The sequence below is a fragment of the Eptatretus burgeri genome, chromosome 10, assembly GCF_056783735.1.
Source record: "Eptatretus burgeri isolate ZD-2024b chromosome 10, Ebu_testis_v1, whole genome shotgun sequence".
Classification (NCBI taxonomy): domain Eukaryota; kingdom Metazoa; phylum Chordata; class Myxini; order Myxiniformes; family Myxinidae; genus Eptatretus; species Eptatretus burgeri.
The window spans coordinates 37,163,737-37,176,072 of NC_140970.1; the positions used below are offsets into that span (position 1 = coordinate 37,163,737).

At 39.4% G+C, this 12,336-nt stretch overlaps 1 protein-coding gene across 1 annotated transcript in view; it reads right to left on the reverse strand.

Moving 5' to 3' along the window:
- LOC147018334 (nuclear pore complex protein Nup85-like) overlaps positions 1-12,336 on the reverse strand; it is a 65,749-nt gene that overhangs the window by 29,356 nt on the left and 24,057 nt on the right. Inside the window, exons 6-8 of the mRNA XM_085897890.1 lie at positions 6,925-6,968; positions 4,287-4,356; positions 2,259-2,380 (exon numbers count right to left, since the gene is read on the reverse strand). Of these exons, the coding sequence (XP_085754016.1) occupies positions 2,259-2,380; positions 4,287-4,356; positions 6,925-6,968 (236 nt within the window). The remainder of the gene's footprint in view (positions 1-2,258; positions 2,381-4,286; positions 4,357-6,924; positions 6,969-12,336) is intronic.

The window sequence follows — 12,336 nt, forward strand, 5'->3', positions numbered from 1 at the left end:
ATGGATGATGGATGAATGACGAATGGGATGATGGATGATGGATGATGGATGAATGACGAATGGGATGATGGATGATGGATGAATGACGAATGGGATGATGGATGATGGATGAATGACAAATGGGATGATGATGGATGATGGATGAATGACAAACGGGATGATGATGAATGATGGATGAATGACGAACGGAATGACGAATGGGATGATGGGGATGAATGACGAATAGGATGATGATAATGATGAAGATGGATGAATGACGAATGGGATGATGGATAAATGAGGAATGGGATGATGAATGATGGATGAATGACGAATGGGATGATGGATGAATGACGAATGGGATGATGGATGAATGACGAATGGGATGAATGACAAATGGGATGATGACGATTATGAATGAATGACGATTGGGATGATGATGATTATGAATGAATGAATGACGATTGGGATGATGATGATTATGAATGAATGAATGGGATGATGATTATGAATGAATGAATGATGAATGGGATGATGATTATGAATAAATGAATGAAGGATGAATGGGATGATGACGATTATGAATGAATGAGTGATGACAATTATGAATGATGACGATTATGAATGATGATTATGAATGAATGATGAATGGGATGATGATTATGAATGAATGACGAATGTGATGGTGATGGTGATGGTGATGGTGATGATGCAAACTCGAATCTTTGAAGCATCTTACTTTTCAAATCATGCAAAAAGAACAAAAATAATTAAAAAAAAAAACAAAGAACAACAAAAAAAAAATAATCGCTCATCGAGTTACAACTGGGCAAAATTGTACAAAGTATAATGGCACTTGGTGGAGCGCATACCTCTGCCAGGTGGAACAGTTCACGTTTTGTATCCCACTGATGGGCTGGATCCGAACCAAAATCCAAGCTGCTTGTTCTTGTCACCTTTTCAACTCATCCACCTTGTTTTGTCATAACTCGTCCACAACGTTTTGAGATATAGTTATATATTGAGTTTTTGGCCCAATCCATCAATTTTAGAAATTAGGCCTGTGTTGACCTTTTGACCTTAAAATTAACTGGTAGTTGAATTCAGCGACCTGACAAGAAATGATCTTCAAATTTCAAGTCGATCGGATGAAAATTGAGATTTTAGAAAATTTGGCCCAAATTGGCCTTTGTTTACCTCAAAATTAATAGGTGGTTGAATTCCGTGACCTGATATGCAAATGTTCTTCAAATTTCATGCTAATTGGATTAAAATTGAGGATTTTCGAAATTTGGCCTATGTTGACCTTTTCTCTAATGGAAACCACAAAAATAATAGGTGGTTGAATTCAGTGATCTAACATGTAAATCTTTTTCAAATTTCAACTCAGATGAAAATTGAAGATTTAGAAAATTTGGCCCAAATTGGCCTGTTGGTCTATGTAGACCTTTTGGTTGATGTTTACATAAAAATTGTAGGTGGTTGAATTCAGTGACCTGATATGCAAATGTTCTTAAAATTTCAAGTCGATCGGATGAAAATTGAGATTTTAGAAAATTTGGCCCAAATTGGCCTTTTGGTATATTTTGGCCTTTTGGCCTATGTTTACCTCAAAATTAATAGGTGGTTGAATTCCATGACCTGATATGCAAATGCTCTTCAAATTTCAAGCATATTGGATTAAAATTGAGGATTTTAGAAATTTTGGCCCAAATTGATCTCAAAATTAATCGGTGGTTGAATTCAGCGACGTGATATGCAAATGATCTTCAAATTTCAAGTTAAATCGGATGAAAATTGACAATTTTAGAAACGATTAAAAAATTTGGCCGATTTTGGGTTGACCTTATGGCCTATGTTAACCTTTTGACCTATGATAACCTCAAAAGTAATAGGTGGTTGAATTTACTGACCCGATATGCAAATCCTGTTCAAATTTAAATTCAATTCAATCGGATGAAATTTGAGGATTTTAGAAAATTCGGCTCAAATGGCCTATTGGCCTTTGTAGACCTTTTTGGTTGACCAACTTTTACGAAACTTCAATGTGGGACCGTCGCAGGGTCAGTGACATTAATCTCTGAAAAATTCAGAATGATCGGTTGAGCAGTATGGGCTGGAGGCAAAGCGGACAGACAAACACTCAAACACACAAACAAATGGAGGAGATCAACATACTTGTCAAAAAAAAAAAGAGATTTTTTGCCAAGTAAAAATATACAATAAGTTTGATGATGAAGCAGCAATTCAAACTATGATATTGAATCTCCATTTCTCACCACATCCCAGTAGTCAGAATGCTCAGCTGGACATGTACTTCCTGTTACATCTTCAGCCATGTCATCCAGTGCAGATGAATGCAATCGAACCCAATCCAGCAGCATAGGGAGCAGATGACCCACTGTGAAGGATGCAAGATATTTTGCTTTAGAATACAAATAAAAACAAACTCACAAACACATGTATAACTAGAAGGGCACTTGGTCGAGCGCATACCTCTGTCACGTAATGCCTGATCCAACATATTGGGCCCCATACATTTTGGAAATATCATACTATACAGTACTATATTGTTTTTGGCTCTATCTCTCAATGGTGAAGAATCATTTTTAAAATTCTAGGAGTTGGATCCGGATCTTCACTAATATCAAATCAATTCTTCCTTGTAACACAGCCAACCAGTCCACCAAGTTGCATCCGAATCTGTCCACAACATTTTGAGATCTCGTGCTATATATCGGTTTAGCCATATCTCTCAACGGTGAAGAATCACTTTAAAAAGTCTTGTAGTCAGATCCTGATCCGGATCTTCACCAAAATCTAATCATTTTGTGTTTGTCACACACCGAACCTGTCCACAAAATTTCATCTGGATCAGTCTACAACGTTTTGAGATATCCTGCACACAGTCAGACAGAAAGGGGGGAAACATAACCCCCTTCACCTTCAGTGGCAGAGATAACAAATAAATAAAGAAAGAAATGGATAAATAAATAAAAACACGAGTTGACATATATCTTAAATTGAATAGTCAGTTGTTCATAGTGATCCGACTATCCCTTAAACATAGTCAGCAGGTCAATTACATTTCTCTCTCCAATCAACCAAAAACACGAATAGAGGGAAATGCCAAAAAATGCAATTATGGCCACATTTTCAAATGAAACTTTGTATCTGCACTCAACATTGGGAGACGCATGAACTATGTAACTATTTATTGGATTTTACGCACAGTTCATTCCCCAAGGGGTGAGGACTTGGGGTCCTGGTAAAAAAGTGGAAACTAAACTAAAGAAAAAAGTGGAAACGAAACTAAAAAAAAAAAAGTGGAAACAAAACTAAAAAAAAAAAAAGTGGAAACAAAACTAAAAAAAAAAAAGTGGAAACTAAACAAAAAAAAGTGGAAACTAAACAAAAAAAAGTGGAAACTAAACAAAAAAAAGTGGAAACTAAACAAAAAAAGTGGAAACTAAACAAAAAAAGTGGAAACTAAAAAAAGTGGAAACTTAAAAAGTAGAAAAAAAAAAAAAAAAAAAAGGAAACCAAAAAAAAAAAGTGGAAACCAAAAAAAAAAAAGTGGAAACCAAAAAAAAAAACAGTGGAAAATAAAAAAATAAATCGTGGAAAACAAAAAAAAAAAAAAAAAAAAGAGGAAACAAAAAAAAGTGGAAACAAAAAAAAAGTGGAAACCAAAAAAAAAACAGTGGAAACTAAAAAAAAAATTGGAAACGAAAAAAAAGTGGAAACTAAAAAAATAGGGGAAACTAAAAAAAAAATTGGAAACGAAAAAAAGTGGAAACTAAAAAAATAGGGGAAACCAAAAAAAAAGTGGAAACTAAAAAAAAACAAGTGGAAACTAAAAAAAACAAGTGGAAACTAAAAAAAAGTGGAAACTAAAAAAAAAAAGTGGAAACTAAAAAAAAAAAGTGGAAACTTGGATCCCATGGAAAAGAAATCATGAAAAATTTGGCCAACCTTGGAAGGATGACGGGCTGAATCAATCCACCTGGTAATACTTATGGCATGACGGGCTTGAACTCAGGACCGAGGACCTTAATTAAGTCAGCCATCTAAGCCACAACCAGGTTATATTTTAGCAAAACTGCAACAGATCAAAATGATTTCATTACTTGCAAAACAAGTTATGAAAATTGTTGGACTGAAAACCTGTGCTTCAAGTGTGGAGTTTAGCTTGTATATGCAGGGATAAAATAGCACAAAAGGATATTGCAAGGTACAAAATGGCTTTTTGAATCACGTGTAATAATTGGTAGAGGATTCGATAAAATAACCTCCAAAAACCTCACTTTGTAACGATTCCAGAAACAGAACTTCACACAAGTGCCAAATCAACTCCAAAGCAGACAACTGTGAAATCTGAAAGAAAGATTATAAAAATGAAGTTGGGAGATATTATCAAACGATGTAAGCCAAGAATATATATGAAGCATTTGCTAGCTTCACAACATAGACAAAGCATAATATGGACAACTTAAGAGATGAAAAGACAAAGAGTTACAGGTGCAGACGAGTTGAAACTCTACATTTCATCATAAAATTCAGTCACCATTCACTTTTCCTGACAAACTACATCTATACTAATAAAAGGGTGTGTGTGTGTGTGTGTGTGTGTGTGTGTGTGTGTGTGTGTGTGTGTGTGTGTGTGTGTGTGTGTGTGCGTGTGCGTGTGCGTGTGCGTGTGCGTGTGCGTGTGCGTGTGCGTGTGCGTGTGCGCATGTCAGTGCGCGTGTCAGTGTGTGTGTCTCCTCCATAACTCCAAAACTATAAAACCTCGCAGCCTGCCACTTTGCATGCATACTAAGAAAACTCCAAGGAAGTGCAAGAATGAAAATTGGGTGTTTGGGTTAAAGTGGAATGCACTCTCCCAGGTCTCAAAGTAGCCGTGTGTGTGTGTGTGTGTGTGTGTGTGTGTGTGTGTGTGTGTGTGTGTGTGTGTGTGTGTGTGTGTGTGTGTGTGTGTGTGTGTGTGTGTGTGTGTGTGTGTGTGTGTGTGTGTGTGTGAGATTGGTATCTTCATCTGCAAGTTTCAGAATGTGGAATGGAGTGCTCCCAGGGTGCACTCAAAGTATCCACCTTCATTTCATGAAGGGAGTCATGATTCATGGACCAAGCTGTGAAGTTTTCTGTTATCAAAGTTTTGTGCAGAGGGCTGTCTTCAGGATCGTCGCTGAGCCCCGGATAGCTTCAACTGCAGTTCGTTTGCAATAATATTCCCAGGGATGGTTAATATCTATGAGGTTCTTCGTCATCACGGGTACAACTTTGGCATTCTTCAGCTTCCAGGACATTTTCACTTCGTTCTTGAGGTCTTGGTGTTTGGTCATTTTCTTGATTTCTGCATTGTTTCATCCAAAATCAATGGTATTAAAACCTCAGTTAGCAAGGCCTTCTTCTCTCTTTTTTTTTTGCACCTAAATATGCTATCTGGTAACAATGCTTTATTTTCGATGTTCATGCTCGATGGGATCATTAGGTCATACGTGAGTGGTACTTCCATGTTTTCAGTCCATGCTTTTGGCTAATGCTCCCACAAATTTTCCTGGGACTCGTCCTGCTGATACATAGCAATAACTTGGAGCCTTAAATCCAATGGCAACCAGGGAACCAGATTGTCACCTGCTGCATCAGCCCAGAGTGAGGAGGCATACTTCATGGAACTTTACATAAAGGCCTTGTATTGTAATGCGAAGATACTGTAGTTCAAAACGGACTTGGAGAATACAAAACCGTCATGCAAGTAAAGCTCCAAATGGACTTGGAGAATATGAAGGCATAGGTTATAACTCTGGAGGCCAACTTGGAGATGTAGTTTGCCCAAGACAAATTATGGCTGTCCATGAGGCTGAGGAGCAGAGACTGGACCTTACCAAATGGTTGCTCACAGAAGCAAACTGGTGGGATTCATAAGAAATGTATGGAGGAATGGTGTGAGAGAGAGAAAGAGAGAAAGAGAGAAAGAGAGAAAGAGAGAAATTTCTGCATTGAAGCATATGGGGAAGAAAAACACACTTCACCTCAATGAATCCTATGTAAAGAACTCAACATTCCCATGTATTTTAGAATTTGGAGGAAGACTATTGTTTGCCTCGGAGTTCTCCATGTGCGGATATGTATTTGTTTGTTTGTATTTGTTTATGAAATAAATGACTCAAATGTACAGGAGGACTTGAGAATTTCTTCGACAGTGGCAATTAAAGTAATGGCAGTAAGAGTGGTAAACGACTATCAATCGGCCAGGACTAGTGAAAGAGAATTTGGGCCAAGAAGAGGTGGGCTGGCAAAATCAAGTGGCGGCACAAAATGGCAGCAGAATGTGCTGTGAAGCATCAAGTAAAAAGTGGAGTTATTGAAAGTAAAAAAAAATAAACTATCACAGTGTCTTCACATCACAAAGAGATCTTCATTTTGGAAGCAGATACAGAGGATTTATTGGGAAGTACCATGAAAGCTTTTGTTTCTTCTTTCAAACGCATGACTATAATTCATACAATAGAATAATATAATATTGATTACATGCCTATAATACATACAATATAATGCTCTATTATAAAGTGCAATACATTTATTTGTTTTTATATGCAGTGCGTGTATAAACTGTATAATACTTGTGTTTACTAGTCATTATTGTAGAATGAATTGGGCTTCGTAACACAAAGACATCCATTCTTTAAAATTTGTTTATCCATCAACGACATCGTTATCCATTAACCGAAAATATCGTTTATCCAGAACACCCTTGGTCCCGACCATTCCGTAGAAAAGATGTTCTACTGTAGAGGAAAAGGACAACAGCCACAATGGACATATTAACACAGTATATGGGATTTAAACCTGGAATCCCACAATCATGAACCAAATGCATGGATTGGAATGCCAAACCAAACAGGCCAACCCACCACTTTCCCACCTGTCACAAATTGTTACCTGTTTTGCAAGTTCATTTTCACTCTGGTGGTTTTGGTTTGAGGCTGTGAAAAAAAAAAAATTGAAACATTATCTGTACACCATCTCTACAGTCTGGATCAAGAAAACATTTCAATTGAGATGTTGGCAACGACAACAACAACAACAACAAAACATACAGAACGAGAGGGGGAGCACTCCGTAGAGTGCAAAACCTCCGCCGCCAATACTGCTCGGTCACTCAAGTGAACCTGATATCCTATTCATTCAATTCGACGTCAACAGTGCTCACAGAGTTATAGTTTGCAACTTTCCCTTTTACATCCTCAATTCATTCGTCATAACTAGATTCCTTGAGACAGAAATTGATTTTACGTGGGTATATCCACCTGAAGTTCCAAAATCAGCCGCAATTATAATTTTGGCATGTTTTTTGTTGGAAATCACTTATAACATGTAGAAATGCAAAAAAAAAAAAAAAAAAAAAAAAAAAAAAAAAAATCGAAATTTTCTTGAAAAAAAAGTTGCAAAATTTGGTTTTTTTTTCTCGAACAATTTTTTTTGGGGGGGGGTTGGAAATCACTTAAAACATGTAGAAATTCAAAAACAAAAATTCAAATATTTTTTCAAAATGGCCACCATAGCGGCCATATTGGACTTTGGACCAAGTCCAAAATCTCATGGCATGATCCTTGGACCACACCTAATCCCCCCACCAAGTTTCGTCGAAATCCATCGAGGAGCTTTTCCGTAATACTGTTCACAAACAAACAAACAAACAAACAAAGACGGGTGAAAACAGTAACCTCCGTCCATCTTCAATGGCGGGGGTTAACAAAAAAAAGAGCAATCAGAGATTGCAGACCCTCGACAGAACTTGTTCAGTGTGGTGTTTGTTAAGTTTTGTGTGGTGTATTTTGTGTGATGTTTGTGTACTGGTGTGTTATGTAATTAATAAGAGACATAATTGAAACTGCCACTTTATAACTGCTGGCAGTGATGACTGGGTACCAAGATGTCCCATTTTGATTAGACACCTGACGCTGACCCATGACATTTTTTATTATTTTTTCAATTTAATTCAGAATTGGATTAAAATAAATTCAATTCAAATCTAATGGAAGACCAAATAGGTACAGTCCTGCAATGGAATCATTAAAAGGAACCCAAACAAGCAAAAAGCAAAGATGAAGTCATCAGGAGGAACCTGGATAGGATTCGCATTTCAGCTGCTACCCCTCGACCCTCAAACACATCCAGGCACAGTCAAGTGAGCCTAATTCAAAAATAAATAAATAATAATAAAAAGAAACCATCTCAAAAAATTACCCCCATGTGGGGGTGACGGTCATCTCTATAATGTTTTTTACTATCATAATCGATGAACCGTTGCCAGATATCTCCTAAAATGACAGACTAGATAGGTTTTGAAAATGGCGACTTTCACAACTTTCGTGACCTTGACCCTGACCTCGAATCCAGGAAAAAATATGTCGTTGGGTATCACTCATCGACCTCTACCCACATACCAAATTTCATCAAGATCGGAAGTAAAAAGTTTTATTTGTATCGGGAGGTGTTTTTGACCATCTTCCAGGTTACGTGGTGGCCAAACGGGACGGAAATTCAAAAATCTGTCCGGTTAGATACAAGATAATATTTTTTACTATCATAATCAATAAACAGTTGCCGAATATCTTGTAGAATGGCAGACTAGATAGGTTTTGAAAATGGTGATTTTTATAACTTACGTGACCTCGTGACCTTGACCCTGACCTTGAACCCGGACAAAAGTTATATCGTTTTGCAACACTCATCGACCTCTCCCCACATACTAAGTTTCATCAAGATCGAAAAGAAAAATTGACGGACGGATGGACGGACGACGGACATTTGGTCCGGCTTTATAAGGTCATCTCTACCGAGATGACCTAAAAAATTAAATAATTCTGGCTGGCAAACCATGCATCCGATCAAGTTGAAATTTAAAACATGTATTCCCCATCATGACGAGATCCTAATTGTGAAGTTTCACTTTGATTGATTAAGGGGTTCCATAGAAAACATGATTTAATATTTTTTATCCAATATGGCTGCCAAACCATGTGACCTATCAATTGTCCCTTAACAAACTTGCACACCCATGGCATGTGGAACATTTGTGTGAAGTTTCTCCTCGATCTGTCGAGCCGTTTTGGAGAAGAAGATTTTATAGGTTTTCGGGTAAATCCAACATGGCTGCCGAACCATGTGAACTATGATGTCATATGTGTGAACCTTTTGTTGTTGATGGAGAGGTGGTCATACATGTAAAGTTTCACCTCGACCTGTTCAACCACTTCAGAGAAGAAGGTTTTTAAAAATTTTATTTAAACAATAAACAATATGGCTGCCGAATCACGTGACCGATGACATCAACAATTTTTTTTTCTGTGGTCTATATATTCCCAGATGACCCTCAAAAATTTTCATACTGATGAGATGTAGCGTTCTACATATGCAATTATGATGTCATAACGCAGGCACCAATGACATAATAATAAATAAAAAAATCACTTATTCCCCGTGAAGAGTACTCGCCATGAGCCAAGTTTCAATTTTTTCCTTGGTGCAGTTTCAGAGATACAGAGATCCAAAGTTTTTCTGTTTTTCCAACATGGCTGCCACACCACACAATCTATGACATCAGGATTATCATTAAAACATTCTACATGAGTTGTTGCTCCTCTGGTGAAAATTTTGCCTCGATCTGACAAGCGGTTGCAGAGAGAAATACTAAAGTTCTGTGGGGACAAACAAACAAAGACAGACAGACAAACGGACCCAAATGCAATACCATCTCCTTCAGCGAGGGTAACTGGAAGGGCACTCGGTAGAGCGTATAACTCCACCCCGCAATGCCTGATCCACGAGAACATATCGGGCCCAATACATTTTTGAAATATAATGCCAGATATCATTTTTGGCCCAATCTCACAATGGTGAAAAAGCACTTTGAAAATTAAATTATTCTCATATCCAGATCTGGATTCGGATCTTCACCAAAATCTAATCAATTTGTCTGTTAACCAACCGGCCTACCAAATTTCATCCGAATCCGTCAACAACTTTTTGAGATATCCTGCACACAAACAGACAAACAAACATAACAACAGGGGTGAAAACAAACTCCTTTCACCTTTGGTGGTGGAGGTAAAAAGGTGGGGGGGAGGGGGGAGACGATTAGTTTAGGTTCTGTTTAATAGTAATTAGGCATACCAAACAAAAATCTGGAATCATAAATCTCCTGGATAACAAGAAGCGAATACTTTGATATCGTGCGGCTGGGGGCAGTAAAAGTCTAGGTTAAGAATGATGAAACAATTTTGCAGTTATAAAATTTAAATGTTGACACGGTGAATTAGCATGCATGATAGGAAGAGTTGTGACGTTAGACAAATTTCTATTTATCGCCCTCAGATCAAAGGGACGTACGTGGCATTGTGTGACAGAAGACGTGACAGAAGACACAGGACAGAATAGCCAACGAGAGTTACAACGCTGCGCGTCAAAAACTAACGGAACAGGAAGATTATCACTTCCTGCTCAGAAAATCAACTTCAGGCGTCACACAGAAAACGATTCAGCACAAAAAAAAAACATCGCTCTTCGGCATTAACCCCGCCCACAATTCACCCGGCAATCTCCGCCCACAATCCACCCGGCAATAAGTGTGACAGAAGACACAGGACAAAATAGCCAATTGTATAACAGTGCGATGTCACCGCGCTGTAAAAATTGGCTCCACAAACTGTATCTAATGTTGATAAGGTGGAAAAATAATAATTCTTTCCAAAGTAACACTAATGCTCCCAAGCATCAACAATTGAAAAGGACCTTGGTCTCGGCATGCCTGCGTCTGTCCATCCAGCACCAATTGTCCGACAGGGGCAAGGCCGCAAACAGCACGATATCGTTGAGTAAGGCCGCAAACAGCACGATATCGTTGAGTAAGGCCGCAAACAGCACGATATCGTTGAGTAAGGCCGCAAACAGCACGATATCGTTGAGTAAGGCCGCAAACAGCACGATATCGTTGAGTAAGGCCGCAAACAGCACGATATCGTTGAGTAAGGCCGCAAACAGCACGATATCGTTGAGTAAGGCCGCAAACAGCACGATATCGTTGAGTAAGGCCGCAAACAGCACGATATCGTTGAGTAAGGCCGCAAACAGCACGATATCGTTGAGTAAGGCCGCAAACAGCACGATATCGTTGAGTAAGGCCGCAAACAGCACGATATCGTTGAGTAAGGCCGCAAACAGCACGATATCGTTGAGTAAGGCCGCAAACAGCACGATATCGTTGAGTAAGGCCGCAAACAGCACGATATCGTTGAGTAAGGCCGCAAACAGCACGATATCGTTGAGTAAGGCCGCAAACAGCACGATATCGTTGAGTAAGGCCGCAAACAGCACGATATCGTTGAGTAAGGCCGCAAACAGCACGATATCGTTGAGTAAGGCCGCAAACAGCACGATATCGTTGAGTAAGGCCGCAAACAGCACGATATCGTTGAGTAAGGCCGCAAACAGCACGATATCGTTGAGTAAGGCCGCAAACAGCACGATATCGTTGAGTAAGGCCGCAAACAGCACGATATCGTTGAGTAAGGCCGCAAACAGCACGATATCGTTGAGTAAGGCCGCAAACAGCACGATATCGTTGAGTAAGGCCGCAAACAGCACGATATCGTTGAGTAAGGCCGCAAACAGCACGATATCGTTGAGTAAGGCCGCAAACAGCACGATATCGTTGAGCAAGGCCGCAAACAGCACGATATCGTTGAGCAAGGCCGCAAACAGCACGATATCGTTGAGCAAGGCCGCAAACAGCACGATATCGTTGAGCAAGGCCGCAAACAGCACCATATCGTTGAGCAAGGCCGCAAACAGCACCATATCGTTGAGCAAGGCCGCAAACAGCACCATATCGTTGAGCAAGGCCGCAAACAGCACCATATCGTTGAGCAAGGCCGCAAACAGCACCATATCGTTGAGCAAGGCCGCAAACAGCACCATATCGTTGAGCAAGGCCGCAAACAGCACCATATCGTTGAGCAAAGCCGCAAACAGCACCATATCGTTGAGCAAGGCCGCAAACAGCACGATATCGTTGAGCAAGGGCGCAAACAGCACGATATCGTTGAGCAAGGCCGCAAACAGCACGATATCGTTGAGCAAGGCCGCAAACAGCACGATATCGTTGAGCAAGGCCGCAAACAGCACGATATCGTTGAGCAAGGCCGCAAACAGCACGATATCGTTGAGCAAGGCCGCAAACAGCACGATATCGTTGAGCAAGGCCGCAAACAGCACCATATCGTTGAGCAAGGCCGCAAACAGCACGATATCGTTGAGCAAGGGCGCAAACAGCACGATATCGTTGAGCAA